The 20,268-nt window shown below is 42.6% G+C and overlaps 1 protein-coding gene across 2 annotated transcripts in view; it reads right to left on the bottom strand.

The window, feature by feature from the left end:
* mef2cb (myocyte enhancer factor 2cb) overlaps positions 1–20,268 on the bottom strand; it is a 144,302-nt gene that overhangs the window by 85,520 nt on the left and 38,514 nt on the right. For both annotated transcript variants that reach the window (XM_063018266.1, XM_063018267.1), the window contains one exon: positions 2,336–2,527. In XM_063018266.1, coding sequence (XP_062874336.1) covers positions 2,336–2,389 — 54 coding nt within the window. In that variant the 5' untranslated portion in view covers positions 2,390–2,527. The remainder of the gene's footprint in view (positions 1–2,335; positions 2,528–20,268) is intronic.

Genomic DNA, 20,268 nt, shown 5'->3' with positions numbered 1-20,268 from the left:
TTTTTTCCCTTCGGAGGTTCTTACCTTTTTCTTGTTGTTGTTCTTACCTCCCTGATATGAGTTTTTGCAACTTGGAATGTCTGCTTTGTAGTGTTAAACTTTATATTCGTTGTGGAACTACTTTTTGGCGGAAGGTATTGTCAATATTAAAGCATATTTAATATGAAATTTAGGGCTTCTTTGATTTATTTTCTTTCTTTATTTTGTGAAAACTGTTGTATAAAAGCAATAGAACACTTGAGGTCGTGTGTTATCGCGAATAACATCACGGCTGTGATGATCTACGGCACTCGCCTTCGGCTCGTGCCTGCGACCGAATCACAGCCGTGATGTTATTCGTGATAACACACTCCCTCTCGTGTTCTATTGCTTAATTAAACTCTTAAATTCTAAAGATTTGGCTGTGCAGTCTTTATATTAATGTGGAAACTGTGACTTTGCCTGCAGGTTTTTAATCCATGCAAGCAGGAGCTACACCTGATTCCACTTGCCTTGCTAAATCAACTGCTGCTGGTCTTCGAAAGACCTTGGGGTTTATAATCTTGCAAAGGTCTTGAGCAGTGGTTCTTGATCTTGTTATCAGCTTGGCCACTATGGATGCACTAGTGGCCAAAAGCTTTTGTTATAGAAGTGAAGGCCAAACCTCAACGTGCCATGAACTGCAGATGAAAGAACCCCTGATCTGGACTAACTCATTACATAAAGTGGAATCAGGGCTCATTGGTTGTAATTCCATTATCATTTAGCATTTATTTTTCTATATGTAAGGCCCTACGTAATGAGCCTTCTGCTATCTGCTGTAAAATTCAAACTTTAAGGCTTGTGTTTAGCAATTTAACATTTTTCATCGGTGTAGCGTATATAAGGTGGTACAAGCAATCGTACGACATTATAATTAAGTAAAGTAGACTTTTCTGTGGTGTAGTGTGCTGACAATGTTTGATAGGGATGTAACGATACACTCTACCCACGATGCGATGCAATTCACGATACTGGGTTCACGATACGATTTTTTCCAGATTTTTTAAACCAAATTAAATTGAACACAAATTATGACAAAGTTTCCTTTTATTATTTCTCTTTAAAAAAAAAAAATAAAATACTATATTTTTGCTTATCTTTTATTTATCTAAATAATGAATGAGCTTTTTTTATAAGGTAGGTACAAACTATGCAAAACAATGCTGCACATTTCCCTTTTTTGTAAAAAAAAAAAATCCTCACATAAATAAATTTGGCTGGAAAATTTCGAACCCGGCAACCCTGTGATGACGTCGACCAGGCGAGGTGATTAGCGCCAGTGCCCTCTGCCGTTAAAAGTAAATATCGATTCATTATACACGTATATACAAGTGATTCGAATCGTTACACATGTGAATCGATTTTTTACTTTCTTGTGGTGCATCGTTACATCCCCTAATGTTTGATGTATGTGTTTACATTTTAAGTGCATTTTGTCCCTTTGGGGATTCCATAATCAATGGAAAAGTGTGCTTCTCTACACACGTGATCATCTCTGTGTAGTCTGTGCTGCGCGTCAAAAGAACAAGCCAGGAAAGTATTACTCTCTCAATAGTTCGTCTATGTACAGTTTATTTCTTACTTCATAAACTCAGCAAACTCTACAGACACTCGGTTACACTAGCAATCGGTTAGACAAGATGTCCAAGATTTCGGAAAACTCACAACCAATTGTGTGGACTTGGGGGGGTGTAGGTATTAAGGTAGGTTGTGCTGTGTATTGTAGCTTGCATTTATTCTATCATTCTATTTATAAGTGTAATTAAATTTTAATAGGGATGTAACGATACACTTTACCCACATTGCGATGCAATTTATGATACTGGGTTCACGATACGATTTTTCCCAATCCCGACAAAAAAAAAAAATCCTTTTATTATTTATCTTTACAAAATAAAATAAAATACTGTATTTGTGCTTATCTTTAATTTGTCTAGGTACAAACTATAGGTACAAACTATGCAAAACGTGTAAAAAAAACTGAAATGAAATAAATCCCACATTAAATAAATAAATGCATAATACAAATAAAGAAAGTATCCTCATTTAAATACATTTGGCTGGAAAATTCCAAACCTGGCAACCCTGTAGTGACGTCAACCAGGCTGTTTAAAGTGAATTTTGATTCATTATACATGTAAACCGATTTGAATCGTTACACGTGTGAATCGATGTTTAACTGTCTTGTGGTGCATCGTTACATCCCTAAATTTTTATGTAATTTAATTTGATTTTAATTTGAAAAATGAGGTTCGACAAATTAAGCAAATTTTGCTGTGAATTGAATAGGGCCCTATTTATAAGTGTACCCTACCTGTCTGTTACGTTCGTCCATAATCCGTGTGATCTGAATCTTTTTCCTCCCCATTCTCCCGTTTCTTTCGTCTGCCGTTTCTTCCACTAAGTAACTTTGTCTTGTTCTGTCTCTTTTTTTTTCTCGCTTCCTGAAACCGGGCTTTCTTCTCTGTACTTGCTCCACTTGATTCAAAGATTCCAGCAGCTGTACCTGTAAGAGAGAGACAAAGAGAGAAAGAGAGACATTAAGGCAGATGAAAAATGGCAGAAAACAGCGGAGCGGAAAAAGAAAGAGCGGATTCTCGACCGCATGGGACGGTGAATGAAGACGAAAAAAAATCTGTCAACATGTTGGAAGAGCGCTCTGCTTTTTTCGCTGTCGATATCATGCAAATCGGAGCCGGCTCATCGGCGCTACGACAAAGAGGGGAGACAGCACTGTCACGCGCTCTCCACGGTCGCCCGGATTTTGACAGGGTTTTTAGGAAGTGACACTAACTTAACAGTGCTAATCATGTACTATGTAATATTTATGCCATCTTGAACAGCGAGCATATCTAGTATCTATGCTGCTGTGTCAATGCTTTTACTTGCATCATGTTTCTTTAAAAAAAGAAAATAACTAGTAAAAAAAAAACCTAGTTAGTTGTTTTAAGAATAAGCTTATGATGCAAGTGTGGACACATCAGTGCCACGAGTGTCCAGGACAAGCACATAATGGGTCTTTCCGAAAACCTAGTGAGCTCTCTACACAGACGCATTGTACGTCATCCTACACGCTCCCGAAAAAGGAGGCTGTTTAAGTTCTTAGATGCCTTAAAATGCTGCCTACTGAGGTGCCTTATTTCAAAGCTATAATCTGACTGAATGACGAGGGAGCACCCGATGCTTCCTTAGCGGTGAGGGCAATCCCAGCATTCAATGCGGCACAACTTTTCTCACAAAAATGACAAATACGACGGACAAATGTAAAGGATTTTTATTTTGTATAAAGGCGTACACGTGTAATTTACTTGCAAATTCGGGCATGTCAGTGATAGTTTAACCGTTTCGATACACAGAGGGAGATGTTAGCTGGTGTGCTAGCGGGTTTGAATGGCCTGAGGCTAACCGTGTTAGCTTAGTAAGCGAAAACTGTTGTGCCGTAATCGGCGTCTAAGTAGCGCATCTAAATAACCTGCCCTATAAGTTCGATGTCTTATTAGAATCCTCTCTACTTGGCCGCTCAGGTGGCGCAGCGGTAAAAACACACGCTGGAACCAGAAAATGAACAACGATCGGCCTGTTGTTCAGATGGGCGGGACTAAGCCGGATGGGGTCTCTCTCTCTCTCAAGACTGGTGCAATTACGACCTCTGCTGGCTGATTGATGACGCCTGCGCAGAGATGGGAAAACACTGCTGTCAGGGTGTGTCTCTCCGTACACAGCGCTGAGCTGCACTGCACTGCACTGCACTGCACTCCATTGGTCAAAGTGTAGGTGATAAGATGCATACGGCATGCTGCCCACGTGTCGGAGGGGACGTGGGTTAGCTTCGTTCTCCTCAATCAGAGCAGGGATCGGCATTGGTGGAGAGGAAGAATTCTCTCTACTTAGGCAGCTGCCTAGGTAGGCAGTAGGCAGCAAGGCAGCTCACTAGGTTTTTAAACTTGATGTGTCTGTTTTTCATCCTAATGCTGACGGCTATTGTTTTTTTCTCCCTCCCATCAATCACCCAATGAAATAACACGGTTGCTTTTTGGCTTGTACCTCTAAACATGTACACTGAACGCAACATGATCGGTAGGTACTAATTTCCACCCAGTGCTTAGACACTGTTTGCACCCTCGAAGGCTCACACTATAGCTCAGCACATCGATGACATGACCAAGTATGCACACTGGAGAAGGTGAGCAAGGGGCTTTGGCGATATTTGGAACAGAGCAACTGTACCGTCATGCCTGCACCCCAAAAACAAGCAGACAAGCCCTTCTGCCATCATGTTATCCCTAAGATCTGTCTTATTTTTTCTGGTATCACTCTGAATGTGTTTGAGTGACGTCAATCACCTTGTTAAACTGCAGCTTAAAGTTATAGAAAAATTTAGCATTACTAGCCCGTCACTAACACTGTTTTTTACAAATATGTGGTGGTAAATGTGTGAACGTTACATGAGCCACTTTTTTTCATCAACCCCAAAAACCAGCATCTATTTATCATATAAACTAGCACCCAGTGTTAACACACCCTAATTAAGTTTCTGGAAAACCAAAATAGAAGCACAATGGAAAATTTGCATGCACAGTGTGCTAGCTTTTGAATTTGTGATTTTTTTTTCCACCTCGGTGTTGGGATACAAAATTTGCCTTAATGTGGAACGGTCGTAGGCTAGTGGGTAGAGCTTTGGGCTGTTAATTGAAAGGTTGAGAGTTTGAATCCCAGCTCTGCCATGCAGTCACTGTTGGGTCCTTGAGCAAGGCCCTTAACAATATCTGCTCCAGGGTCGTCGTACAATGGCTGACCCTGCGCTCCGACCCCAGCTTAATGTGGGACACTGGTAGCCTAGTGGGTAGAGCTTTGGGCTATTAAATGAAAGGTTGAGGGTTCGAATCCCAGCTCTGCCATGCAGCCTCTGTTGGGTCCTTGAGCAAGGTCATTGTTGGGCCCTTAACCCTGTCTGCTCCAGGGGTGCCGTACAATGCCTAACGCTGCGCTCTGGCCTACTGGGTAGAGCTTTGGGCTATTAATTGAAAGGTTGAGAGTTTGAATCCCAGCCACTGTTGGGTCCTTGAGCAAGGCCACTGTTGGGCCCATGAACAAGGCCTCCAGGGTCGCCTGACACTGCGCTCTGACCCCAGCTTAATGTGTGGGACAGTGGTAGCCTAGTGGGTAAAGCTTTGGGCTATTAATTAAAAGGCTGAGAGTTCGAATCCCAGCTCTGCCATGTAGCCACTGTTGGGTCCTTGAGCAAGGTCACTGTTGGGTCCTTGAGCAAGGTCACTGTTGGGTCCTTGAGTAAGGTCACTGTTGGGTCCTTGAGCAAGGTCACTGTTGGGTCCTTGAGCAAGGTCACTGTTGGGTCTAAGAGAAAGGCTCTTAACCTTGTCTGCTCCAGGGGTGCCACACATGCTCTGACCTAATGAGGGACAGTGGTAGCCTAGTGGGTAGAGCTTTGTGCTGTTAATTGAAAGGCTGAGAGTTTGAATCCCAGCTCTGCCATGCAGCCACTTTTAGATCCTTGAGCAAGGTCACTGTTGGGTCCTTGAGCAAGGCCCTTAACAATGTCTGCTCCAGGGTCGCCGTACAATGCCTGACACTGCGCTCTGACCCCAGCTTAATGTGTGGGACAGTGGTAGCCTAGTGGGTAGAGTTTGGGGCTTTCAATTGAAAGGCTGAGAAGTTGAATCCCAGCTCTGCCATGCTGCCACAGTTGGGTGCTTAAGCAAGGTCACTGTTGTACTGTACTCGTGTAGATGTATATATGACAAATAAATGCTTTCTTACTAGATGTAAGCTTGACTGAGTTAAAAACTAATACAGGTAGGTGTAAAGAAGAGAGTTAATGCCAGCCAATGCCTGTTTGTCTGCCTATCTCTGATATAATCCACTTCACAGCTTATCTTTTTTTCCGTGGCTGGATCAGGACCGTCTATAGAGAGTGCATCGGTTTGAAAGGGCAGCCCTTACTCAAGCAAAGCATCACAACACACCTTTGAGATGTGATTCCCGCACGGTGTGAGCAAGCGCTTGTTTGTCTATGTGTAACTGTGTGTGCGTACACAGTGAGCGCACCTCCCAGGCGCCTAAAGTAGGCCAACTCAATCCATCTCGGGGAGGAGCAGCACAAGTGTTGTTGTGTTTTCTTTTGACAGTAGAGGTGATAACGTCCCTCGTTATGCAAATGAGCATCCTATTATTTAGGCTAGCTGTAATGCAGTGAAGCTGTCACAGTTCTCTTTTGTCTTGCTCTTCTCTCTCTCTTCTTCTTCCTACCCTGTCCTCTCTTTCTTTGCCTGTTTCTGAAACGCATTTCCATGCAGCTGCCAGACAGAGTGCGAGACATTTATGTTGCTACATCTGAAAGACATGTCACTCTGTCTTCCCTCTGTCGATCCAGCGATCTATCTTTCCTCTGGCTCTTTGATAAGTCTGGTGGCACGGGCGAGTCGTGAACGTATTGCTCTGTGCTGTAAAGTTGCAGCCAATCGAGAGCTTTTGAAGAGCGGTTGTAGCGACACGAGGAGCTAAAGTCAAGTACATCATTTCCTACCATTCACCGAGCCAACAGTGTCTTCCCTGTACGCTCCATATTACCGTAGTATAAGAATTCGACACCGGGTTGATAAATTCTCTCATTAGCTCGCTGAAACCAATCCGTCAGAGACGCATTCTGCTAGACAAAGAAAAATTAAAAGTCGTTAATAACCAGCCCACTGTTTGGGTTCTGCGATCTCTATTAATAATGAGACCTAATGATATGCCTTATTAGCATCCAAACAACACCCGTCGCACTTCGCGGGAGCTGTCGGCGAGACTGTGTTAGCACGTGCGTGGCAAAATCGAAGCTAGCGCGACGATTGTTTAACGGACTTCTGTTGAACAAAGAGCAAAACAACGCGTAGACAAGCTGGTGATAATGATTCGATTAGTGTGTAAATATTTATCGAGATGCAGTCAGAAAGCTGGCACTGCCCATGTTCATTAGTCTCAATCGTGCTTAGCTAAGCTTAAACAAATAAATAGCTAGCTGGAAGTGATTCTTCTTTGCATTGCTATAGCTGCACAGTAGTCTCATTTTAATCCTAATTTGGCTCCTTTGGTGAATCAACAGTATCAACCAGCATTGTAGCTAATTATATTTATTATTATTATTTTTTTTTTATTTTTTATTTAGCACGTCCAATTTCGTCCCCATCTATCATCCTCTCATTAGTGCGGATTCCTGCTCCTGATTGGGGCTGACGAGGCCGTTCCACGCCTCCTCCGAAACGTGCACAGCCAATCGACCGTCTTATCACCCACACTTGACGAGTGCAGCGTGGCAGAGTACTGTGCACGGAGGATCACACACTCCGCCACACCCCCTCCCGTCTCCATACAGGCACCACCGACCAACCAGCAGAGGGCGCGACCGCCCCGTTCCTGAGAGAGCATCCCCTACGGTCTCAAGTCCCGCCCCCCACCCGGACAACAGGCCAATCGTTGTCCATAGCCGCCCAGCCTCGACCGTGAAGGCAGAGCTGGATTCGCAAACAACGCTCCTTCGAAATCCAGCTCTGGTTGCAGCGCGTGTCTTTTACCGCTGCGCCACCTGAGCGGCCAATTTATTATATTTTTAACGTCAGAATTTACACACTTTGGTTACATGAATGACAGGACAGGTAGTTACTCGATACACAAGATTCATCAGTTCACAAGTTTAATGTCAAACTCAGTCAGGGACAAATTTGCATCCCTAACCTCGCTTGAACGTCTTTGGTCAGTGGGAGGAAACCGGAGCTCCCGGAGTAAACCCACGCAGACACGGGGAGAACATGCAAACTCCACACAGAAAGGACCCGGACCACTTCACCTGGGGATCGAACCCAGGGCGTTCTTGCTGTGAGGCGACAGTGCTACCCACTGAGCCACCGTGTACAAATCTAAGCTAATTGGTCGATAGAAGTAGATATTAATTCATTTTAATTTCAGCTTTTTCTATACTACGGTAAATGTAGCCTATTTGCATGTACCAAGAATCCTATCAGCAAGGACTTATGTTTCAGTGGTAACCCATTAATCAAAGACAAAACTCAGCTTGAATTCTAACCATTAATATATAAAGACAATTGTTTATTCACCTCTACTCCTTTGCCCTGGTCAACACTGCTGTAGGTCAAGGGTTTATCCTGGAAACAGTGGGTGCAAATGTGACCCATGTTCATAAGTGGAACATAAGTCGGCCTGTTTTGTTTTGGTTAAAAGTAGCACCAAAATACTCCTGTACTAGCAATGTGCTAGCTAGCAATAACCCAGAACATAATCTCAGATCAGATTGCCATAATTATACAGCCATAACATTAAAACCACCTCCTTGTTTCTACACACACTGTCCATGTTATCAGCTCCACTTACCATATAGAAGCACTTTGTAGTTCTACAATTACTGACTGTAGTCCATCTGTTTCTCTGCATGCTTTGTTAGCCCCCTTTCATGCTGTTCTTTAATGGTCAGGACCGCCACAGGACAACCACAGAGCAGGTATTATTTGGGTGGTGGATCATTCTCAGCCCTGCACTGACAATGACATGGTGGTGGTGTGTTAGTGTGTGTTGTGCTGGTATAAGTGGATCAGACACAGCAGTGCTGCTGGAGTTTTTAAATACCGTGTCCACTAACTGTCCACTCTATTAGACAATTCTACCCAGTTGTTGTAGAACTACAAAGTGCTTCTATATGGTAAGTGGAGCTGAAAAATGGACAGTGAGTGTAAAAACAAGGAAGTGGTTTTAATGTTATGGCTGATCAGTGTGTACGGTCCTCATAGGTTTGTGTATGAACGGTTGGAACATGCTGCATTATGCTCTAACGTTTGTGTTGTTTTACTCTTGTTTGTTTGAAATGTTTAGTATCTGAATGTATGACTTAGTTGTTTTATAGATTGCTGTTATTTACTTGCCCTTGTTGAACTAACAAATACATGCACATACATTCTAAACACTAACTAAATGTAGTTTGGGAATTTATCAGCCGTTATTTAAATGTGGTAAAGATCCGCCCCTCTCTGAGTGGTTTGGACACCCCTGCAACTTTGTGTGTCTTGGTTTGCCACGTCCTTTAGTGGTACAGACAGGAAAGTACATTATGAGCAACATGCTTATAACTTTGATAATAGTATTTGCCTTTTGAAGTGACAAGTTTTGTGCTTGCACACGTACGCACAAACACCCCCAACCCACCACCCACACACGCGAATACATCATCATTTAAGATTACTACAGATGAGCAAAGAGCAATTTACCCTAGCAGGGCTGAACTACTGTGTAGACAAGAAACAACGGCTGGCAAACAACTCTGTCAACTACTCACACACACACACACACACAGAGGTCTGATATTATCATACAAGTGTGGTTGTCATGCCCCAATGAGAGCAAACACTACGCAGTACTACACGTGTGATAGTCTACAATGTGTTATACAGAAAGAAGAAGGATGAAGAGAGAGAGATTATTTTTAATTATTTTTATTGTTACATTGTTGTTACTACTTGCACTGTTTTTCTTAAAATGTTATGTTTGGATGTACTGTATATCTGTATAGTGTATATTTTCTATTATTATTATTTTCTTTTTATGCTAATGATGCCAATAAAGCTACGTTTAAGTTTGAGTTTGAGTTGAGAGAGAGAGCGAGAGCGAGCAAGAGATAGAGAGCTCTTTCCCATGTTAAGCTAATTCACTAATCCATAGCCAAGGCGGCTAAGTGAGGAGGAGGAGGAAGACTTGGCTTAGTCTGAGAGCTGAAGACAAGCTTCAGAAGGGTCAACGCAAGTTACTGAGAGGTCATCAAATAATGCCACAAGAGAGATAAACACAGGAAGATAGAGAGCTGAAGAATGCATTTAGCTTTAAATGTGAGTGGAAGGACAAGAGAAAAGAGAACAAAAAAAATGTGAGAGATATTTGAGCAGGTCTCTTTGGAAGAGGAGAGGTGCTACTGAGCCTCCCATCTGTTAAGCATGCCGCCTTTGCGGCTAATAGGAATGGGAGAAAGGGAGGAAAAAAAGAGGCTTGAGATCTAGTACATGGTTGTCATGAACAGAAAGACATTTTCCTTTTTTCATCTTCCAACAAGCTGAGAGGGTAATGGGTACAAACAAGACCAGACACAATTCTGGGACGTTCTATTCCCAAAAAAAAAAAAAAAAGAATATATACAGCAAACTGTATTGTTAAAGTCAATTAAACAACATTAATGATCAATAGGATATGCTATTAAGTTAATAAGGAATTATAATACAAATGATCTATTGGCTGGCTGGGTGCCTACACAGACATGATTGACTGTGTCTGAGGGTGGGAGGGCAGAAGGAATTTCTCATTGCTGGCTTGTTACTGGTGCCTGCACAGAGATGGGGAATAATGGAGATCAGTGCGTGACTGTCCATACACGATAATGATCCCTGTGTGCATCGGCTTCGGGCAAATGAAAAGAAACGGTTGGCTATTGCACATGTGTCAGAGGGTAGAATTCTGCACCTAGAGGAGATACAGCTGGGTAACTGGATATGAGATATGACTAATTTGGGAAAAAAGGGGGCAAAAATAATACAATAATATGTATTATTATTATTATTATTATTATTACTATAATAAATATTATTATTAATAATAATAATATTAATAAATGTATAATATTAAAATCGTAATAAAATTATTTTTTAATAATATTAATAATAATAATAATAATATAAATAATATTAATAATTAATAATAATATTAATAAATGTATAATATTAAAATCAATAATAAAATTATTTTTTATTAATAATGACAATAATAATAATTAATAATAATAATAATATTTAAAAATGATATTAAAATTAATTATACATTTTTTAATAATATTAATAATAGTAATATCAATAACAACAACATTAATAATAATAATAATAATAGTAATAGTAATTATGCTCTAATCATTACACAGCCAACATTTGTACAATTTGTACTTAAACTTGTACTAATACATGACACTAGAAATTCACCAAGCTCCTTTTTTTCTGTTTGTAGGCCTAACATGAAACGTGACCAGTAATCATGGCACCATAAAACTCACAGAAGAAAATTGCTAACATAAAAACCTGTTTAACACACTGACCATGAGATCACACTTACCTCTTGATCTTGCGCTAGAATCTTACATCTGCTAGACATCTCAAAATAACTGAACAGAACTGCTTTCTATGTGTTCCACAATACATATAAAGAATGAAGAAGAGAGTGAGATTTTATTTACAAAGCGACTTACAATTCAAGAAATTGAGGGTTTCTGGGCTTCTGATTACTAGTCTAGTACCTTAACCGCTAAGGAACTACTGCCCTCTTAACCACTGAGCTACCATAACATATTTTATCGGAAGGACTATATAAAACTTGTCACATACAATCTGATCTAATATCCTGACTCAGACCGATATTTGGCCCATTACGGATACCCAGTATTGCATTGGTCTAAATTTGTGCATTTCATTATGAAAACAATGAGATCCAGTGAGTTGTTTAACATCAGACCACACCAAGGTCTTTGTTTCATTTACTTTGTAAATAGGGATGTAACGATGCACCACAAGACAAATCGGTTTACATGTATAATGAATCGATATTTACTTTAAGCAGCAAAGGGCACTGGCGCTATTCACCTCGCCTGGTGGACGTCACTACAGGGTTGCCGGGTTCGGAATTTTCCAGCCAAATGTATTTATGTGAGGACACTTTCATTATTTGTATTATTCATTTATTCATTTAATGTGGGATTTATTTTGAAATGTTATTTCAGTTTTTTTTTTACACAAAAAGCATTGCTTTGCATAGTTTGTACCTACCTACAAAATAAAAGACATTTATTATTTAGATAAATAAAAGATAAGGCCAAGCCGTAGCCTAGTGGTTAAGGCACAGAACTAGTGATCCAAAGGTTGCTGGTTCAAGCCCCACCACTGCTAGGTTGCTGCTGTTGGGCCCTTGAGCAAGGCCCTTAACCCTCAGTTGCTCAGACTGTACACTGTAACTGTAATGTAAATCGCTTTGGATAAAAGCGTCTGCTAAATGCCGTAAATGTAAATAAGCACAAATTCAGTATTTTATTTATTTATTTATTTTTTAAAGAGAAATAGTAAAAGGAAACATTGTCATAATTTGTCTTCAATTTAATTTTGCTAAAAAAATATCGGGAAAAAAACGTATCGTGAACCCAGTATCGTGGGTAGAGTGTGTAGACTCTCCTCCCTCGATTTCTCTCTGGTTCTCTCCTGCACATCTGTATCATATTTGGTAATAGCATTTGCTTTAAAAAAAAAAACTCCAATACCCTCTTATCCTCACGAGAAAAAATGTGGTCACGGAGATATTAAATAAAGTTCAGTGCAAAAAGTCAAGCTCAAAGCTCATGAAATAATCCTCCCCGATTTTTAAATAACCTCCCATTTACTAGAACAGGCCAAAAACGTCACAGTCGATTCCCAAACAGTTTGTGTGTGAGGACAATCTCTAGTGAAGTCCCCTACTTGGAAATCCTCTTCTCCTTTTCTTGCTTAATCCCTGAAACAGATTTTCTTCCTCCTCCCCTGGCGGCGTTTATTTTTTAGAGCCGATTTTATGTCATGCACTTATTTGCGGACAGGCAGCTGTTTATCAGTGCTATTTAATGGTGCATGGGGAGAAATCCAGGCGGGGGATCCTGGGAGGCCTATTGTCTCTGTAATGTCATTACATTCACTGACTCTTGAGTGTTAAACAGGCTGCCTGGGGGAGATACAAGCTCTGACGAATGGCTACCGCTGGTGTCCGTCCAACTCGCGAACGAACGATTGACCTAAACCTGGGATTTAGCTCGACGGAACTGGTCTGTTCTGAAATGTGAAATGCAGCGTGACGATTTAGGGGGTGTATGTGTGGGTTTGAAGCTAAATGTACTTACAGAAATAGACAATTTTTAAGCACTTCAAATGTTCTGGTTTAGAAAACATGACATATGAGTACTTTCAGAGCTGGTCTTCAAGCTTCAAGCCCCCCGAAAACCACTGGACAGAGAAACAGGAAACACACACACGTACTGACACAAACACAGCCTGGAGGAAGGACGTGACATCAGCGACCACAGACAATCAAAGGTGTAAAGGTGCTTCCTTTCCTAAACTGTTCCAGAGTGCACAAAATGGGAACCAAAACTTTTGAGCTTCCTTCTCCCGGCCAGAAAAGAAGACGAGAGGACGGAAAAGAAAGAAAGCTGAAGCCACTGCGGCCGCCACCACTGACCATAAGATATTGGCCACTTTTTCATGCAATGCTTAAACAATCGGCCACGTTTCGATCCAAGATCCAGCATTCAATTTAGCTTCCAAGACATCAAGACATGACATCACAAGTCACCCGTGTGTGCATCTGACAGCCCACGTCGCACTTACACTACAAATATTAATCAGGAAGCACTTATTATTTTTGAGCTTTCAAAAGTAAGACCCGACTTCAACCCGTAAAAACCTAAAAAAAATAGAGAACTGTCACAATGAGTGACTTTATTAGCGAATGTGTGAAATTCTGCATGAACTGCATTACTGATGGATGGCGTGTGCTGAATGGCTCTTTTCAGGTGCTATGTAAGATTAGGGCATGTGAAGGAACAGGAGAGGTTTCATTTACACCGCATAGAGAGTTCATTCAGGCTCGCTCCGGTGCAATAGGCAATCAGCTGTGCGTTTCTTTAAAATGACGAGAAAGGGCGCACAGATTTCTACTGACAAGAGAGCTCTTTTTGTAAATTAGTTAGCCTTAGTATTTATAAAATCAGAAAAAATCTTTTTCAGCCGTGTTTATTCTGTGATTAGCGCTGGTATCGTTAGATTTTGTCAGCCAACTACTTGTTTTTAGAAGCAACTTTGCAAATGCCTAAACGTTTTTGCGAGTACAAGAAGGTCCTGGGTTCGATCCCCAGGCGGGGCGGTCCGGGTCCTTTCTGTGTGGAGTTTGCATGTTCTCCCCGTGTCTGTGTGGGTTTCCTCCGGGAGCTCCGGTTTCCTCCCAAAGTCCAAAAACATGCAGCCAGGTTAATAGGAGACACTGAATTGCCCTATAGGTGAATGGGTGTGTGTGTGTGTCTGCCCTGCGATGGACTGGCGCCCCGTCCAGGGTGTTGCTGTGTGCCTTGCGCCCATTGAAAAGCTGCGAGTGAGTGAGTGACATGGCTAGCACAACAGAGCTGACATCTCGAACTCGTCGGCTCGTATCTCAGCTCTGCTACCGGCAGGCTGGGCGCCGGTAGCAAGGGGATTCCTCGTTACTGATACAATTACCTCTGCTGGCTGATTGATGACGCCTGCACAGAGACGGGGGGGGGGGGGGGGGGTAATGTGATCAGTGCGTGACTCTCCGTGTGCAATGCTGATCCACGTATGAGCTCACCTCATGCAGGTGAAAAGAAGCAGTTGTGAAAGGAGCACGTGTCGGAGGGGGTGCGTGTTAGTCATGGCTCTCCTCAGTCAGAGTGGAGGTGAACATCAGTAGAGGGGAAATGTAATGCGACCGGGTAATTGGATACAGCTAGATTGGGAGGAAAATTGGGGGGGGGGGGGGGGGGGGGGGGGGGGGGGGGGGGCATGGTGCAAAATATATATATATTTTTAATATAGAAATAGTTGTGATTTGCTCAACTTAATCCAACGTCATCAACCAATGGCAGAACTGCTTTGCTTTTTTGACCTCTGAAAGGGCGGTCTATCATGTAGCACCATTGTAGATCCAAAATAGTAGAAATATTAATTTTAGTAGTGTATGTATTTACTTTTTACACATTATTATCCAAGCCAACTATTGCCCCCCCCCAACACCACCAACACCACCAACACCACCAACAACAATACGCATGTACACTTGGATACCCTGGCAAAACTACAATACACTTTTCAACTGCAAGGAGTCTCCAATGCTCCAATTCCAGTTTCTTATCCATACAATGCTTACTGGTGATTCCGATACGTGTCTTGATCTGTGTGTGTTCCGCAAGTGTCTAATTTGAAGAAAAACTACACGTAAAGCATTTATTAGTTAGTACAAATGTCTGTAGAATGACCGAGCAATAGCAATAAGTCACCGCACAAAGGAGACGGAAAAGGGGATGAAGGGGTGCTGACAGCGCTCTTGTCCCTCATTCAGTCAGCAAACAGCAACTGTGGTCCGGCAGAGGTGAAACGGGGGCAGGTGAGAGCCGTCTGTCAATTAGCCGTCGCAAGGCGACACGGGGATGACACGGCGCGACACGACGTGTCGACTGGAAAGGGGAAGGGACGACGCAGCTGCTCGGATTTGAAATGCGCTTTGTACTGAGCTGTCCACTTTCGACCAACTGTTTGACCGAAGCCCGACCGAAAAAAAGAGGAACGTCTGAGGAAGCGTTTGAGGTAAAATAACCGAGGCAAAATGCACAGGCGGTTCTTGGTAGCCGTAAAATCACCTCTTGAAGAGCTCATGCTACGATGGAAGAAAGATATATGAAGAAAGAAGAACTGAAATTTACCAGCATATTTTGGTTAGGTATGAAATAAGAGAAAGTAAGGAAGTCGCGGGTGGAAATAATTGAGGTCTTTATCGAGTTCTTCACAGAAGTGTAAGCAAAACACATGAATGATTGTGTATAGTGTATTATAAATTCAACATTTACAGAGACATCCAATAGTAATGCATGGACATTCGGTCGTTGATTTAATTCAAAAGCCACATTTGGGGTTTTGACACTTTTGCAAGTGCCGAGTTGTGTTTATCAACAAATTTGTAGCCACCAGCATGTCAAGCTGAGGGGTAACAACCACAAGGCTGCAGGAAATTTACCCAGGTTCATACTTCTGGTTGAATGAATTGAATACAAGGGTCATCACACTGAATGGGTGCCATGTGTGTGTAGTAACTTTTTGTTCAACACTGAATCTGTGCATATCAGCCATAACATTAAAACCACCTCCTTGTTTCTACACTCACTGTCTATTTTATCAGCTCCACTTACCATATAAAAGCACGTTGTAGTTCTACAATTACTGACTGTTGTCCATCTGCATGCTTTGTTAGCCCTCTTACATGCTGGTCTTCAACGGTCAGGACTCTCCTAGGACCACTTCAGAGCAGGTATTATTTAGGTGGTGGATCATTCTCAGCACTGCGGTGACACTGACATGGTGGTGGTGTGTCAGTGTGTGTTGTGCTTGTATGATGGTATGGATGGACCTCACTTTCGCTGCTGGACTGAGAATAGTCCACCAACCAAAAATATCCAGCCAACAGCGCCCCGTGGGCAGCGTCCTGTGACCACTGATGACGGTCTAGAAGATGACCAACTCAAACAGCAGCAATAGATGAGCGATCGTCTCTGACTTTACATCTACAAGGTGGACCAACTAGGTAGGAGTGTCTAATAAAGTGGAAAGTGAGTGGACACGGTGTTTAAAAACTCCAGCAGCGCTGCTGTGTTTGATCCACTCATTCCAGCACAACACACACTAACACACCACCATGTCAGTGTCAATGCAGTGCTGAGAATGATCCACCACCTAAATAATACCTGCTCTGTGGTGGTCCTGTGGGGGTCCTGATCATTTAAGAGCAGGGTAAAAGCAGGCTAAAAAAGCATGCAGAGATAGAACAGATGGAAGTTATGGTAGGTGGTATGTGGGGCTGATAAAATGGACAGTGAGTGTAGAAACAATGAGGTGGTTTTAATGTTATGGCTGATCAGTGTATCTTAAATGTGCATTTAGATCAATGTGCAGGAAAATGCTTTTTAAGGTAAATTTTTATATACATTTATACATATAAATGGCACCGATTCAGAGGAATGGCCCGCACTATTTTTAAAAATCTTGAAACGAAATCAAAGAAAAGAAAACACGAGCAGCCTCCATCTCTGCGAATAATCCTCTCCCTAAGCTCACAGCACAGAAGTGACCTGACAACATTAGCCAGTTATGTTCCCCAGCCAGGACCGGAGCGTCTTATGATGTTAGCAGTGTTCGGGGGGTCAGAGGGGCGTCGAGGGGTTGCGGCGTGTCTTCGGGCCTGGATGATCCTCTGATTATCTCGTCGCGCTTCTTCCTGCGCGCTTCTCCGCCGCCCATCCCTCTCCGGCTCGGCGTTCTAATCAGACTAATTAAAAGCTTTGTTCATTTGGAAATCTCTGATGACAATTTGTTTCACCCTACCCTACAGCGGTCCTGTGAAAAAGAGAATTAAATTTGATCTTCTGACAGCAATTATTAAACGCTCCCTCCTGGCTTCAATTAAGCCCAGGGGCTAACGTGGCTCAGAGACTTAGAGCTGGTGCCAACATACTTCCTTTTCATTTCGCTCCCTTCTTTCCCTCTTTATTCCTCCCATATAAACCCTTCTCTGCAGCGTTTTTTATGTGGTGAAGAAGTATAGTAAGCCACTAGATATTGCAGTGCTTTACTGAAATTGTGTTTTTTCTTCCTTCTGAGAAGAGAGAAGAGGAAAAGGGAACTTAAGCAATATATTTTTTTTCCTGATTAGCCAGTATGTTCGAAGCCCTTATAGTGGAAGCCAAAAGTTTGTGACCACAATGTACGAATTTAATACAGTGCTTCCATTACATACATTATAATCAGCATAATAGGTACAAAGTACACAGTTTCTACATTTCTTAGTATTTAGTATGTTCCCCTTTTTACTGTAATGTCAGGATGCACTTGAGCTGGTATGGACACTGCATGTTTGTCAAAATCCATGTTTAATCCATGTATTCCAAAGAGCATCTTTCAGGGACAGTGGTAACCTAGTGGGTAGAGCTTTGGGCTATCAATTGAAAGGTTGAGAGTTTGAATCCCAGCTCTGTCATGCAGCCACTGTTGGGCCCTTGAGCGGGGTCCTGAACCCTCTCGACTCTTAACCCCCTCAGCCGACCCTGCGCTCTGACCCCAGCTTCCAAACAAGCTGGGATATGCGAAGAAAGAATGACATTGTACTGTACACCTGTATATGTGTATATGACAAATAAAGGCATTCAATTTTATTCATCTTGTGATCTGCCATTCAGTCACTGTTGGGCCCTTGAGCAAGGCCCTTAACCCTCTGAGCTCCAGGGGTACCGTACAATGGCTGACCCTGCGCTCTGAGCCCAGCTTCCAAACAAGCTGGGATATGCGAAGAAAGAATGGCATTGTACTGTACACCTGTATATGTGTATATGACAAATAAAGGCATTCTATTCATCATGTGATCTGTGTTCTTGTGTTGGGCCCTTGAGCAAGATCCTTAACCCTCTCGACTCCTTACCCCCCTCAGCAGACCCTGCGCTCTGACCCCAGCTTCCAAACAAGCTGGAATATGCAAAGAAAGAATGACATTGTACTGTACACCTGTATATGTGTATATGACAAATAAAGGTATTATATTATATTTATTGTGTGATCTGCAATGCAGCCTCTGTTGGGCCCTTGAGCAAGGCCCATAACCCTCTGAGCTCCAGGGGTGCCGTACAATGGCTGACCCAGAGCTCTGACCCCAGCTTCCAAACAATCTGGGATATGTATAGAAGGAACTTTGTTGTACTGTACACCTGTATATGTACTGTATATATGACAAATAAAGGCATTCTATTCTATTCATCTTGTGATCTGCCATTCAGCCAGTGTTGGGCCCTTGAGCAAGGCCCTTAACCCTCTGAGCTCCAGGCTGACCCAGAGCTCTGACCCCAGCTTCCAAACAAGCTGGGATATGCGAAGAAAGAATGGCATTGTACTGTACACCTGTATATGTGTATATGACAAATAAAGACATTCGTATTCGTATATGTATTTTATGATTTTATGACTAAATGCTTGTCTTTCTCCGTCTCTCAGTCAGGTGACTGTGGAAAAAAGCCCAAAAATCTGTCAACTGTTGATCTTTTATGGTCTTTAGCTAGTTGGTGCACAGCTTTTTGGCCCCCAGTGTTGTTTAATACAATAAGACAGCTTCAGTTGCAATGCGTTCACAGCGATTCTATCACCACTACATAGTGTAACAGGACCACCTGCTGTATAACTTGGTAAAAGGTACAGCTTAGTGTTACGCACACTCATTGCGCTGTCAGAAGTAGATGACTGACAGTGCCGGTTCCTTTAACTGGCAGTCTCTGCGCCTCATTAAGTGTTAATTCGCTGCAGCTGTGGAGGACTTTAATTCTTAGCCTCACTGCCAGGACTTTGCTGGCTTCTCTGCTCCGGCAACTTGTTTCTGAGGCTGTGACACAGACTTGGTCCAGCCTGTTTTTTTTTTTTTTTTTTCTGTCAGTGTGTACGTTGGCATCAAGCAGTGTTCCAGCACCTTTTCATTCTGGTCTTTTTTCTATCATGGTGAAGCTGCCCTCCGGGGTGGTGTGATGGCAGTTCTATTAGCAGACCCTACGTAGGAGTCAAAGCTGGATGAGAGGAGCATCAATTGGTCTCTCTTCCTCTTTAATATCCGATGCCAGTCTTTACTGTAGCATCTGCTTTAATATTGTGTGAATATCAGTTCATCTGACTTTTATTGTGTCTTTTGTTTTGTGCCAGCAAATACAGTATTTTATTTAATTATTATTTAATTATTATTTTTCCCCCCTTTTTCTCCCCCTTTAGCGCATCCAATTGTTCAATTTGCATCGTGCTTCCTCTCTGTCTATGCCGAACCCTGCCCTGACCGAGGCGATCGAAGCTAACCCGTATCCCCTCCGAAACATGGGCAGCAGCCGGATGCATTTTTGCCACCCACACATTGACGAGTGTGGCGCCACCTAGCGTTGCATGCGGAGAGACACACCCTAAGGGCACTCTTCCTCATCTCTGCAGGCGCCTCTAATCAGCCGGCAGAGGTCGTAATCGCATTCTGACAGAGAGAGACCCACATCCGGTTCTTTGTCCCGCCCCCCAACTGGGCAACCGGCCAATCGTTGCTCATACAGCCACTCGGCCTCGGACCGGTAAGGCAGAGCTGGATTCGATACGATGTATCTGGAATCCAGCTCTGGTTGCAGCGTGTCTTTTAAAATTAGTGTTAATCAGTGGCTAAGAGATCCCGCAACAAACATGCCTTGCACTGACTGCAATGCTGCTAATACAATTCAAATCCGTACAGGATTTAACCTTAGTAAATCTTACTGATCTCTGGAAACAATGTTGCCCATCTGCAGCACTTAGTTCCACCAAGGCCAGTGTTCTGCTAAATCCTAGTATCACAGTAAAATATGTTTTT

This window comes from Trichomycterus rosablanca, chromosome 21, assembly GCF_030014385.1.
Source record: "Trichomycterus rosablanca isolate fTriRos1 chromosome 21, fTriRos1.hap1, whole genome shotgun sequence".
Classification (NCBI taxonomy): Eukaryota; Metazoa; Chordata; class Actinopteri; order Siluriformes; family Trichomycteridae; genus Trichomycterus; species Trichomycterus rosablanca.
Note: the sequence above shows the minus strand (reverse complement) of the source record. Positions and strands in the feature narration are given on the sequence as shown.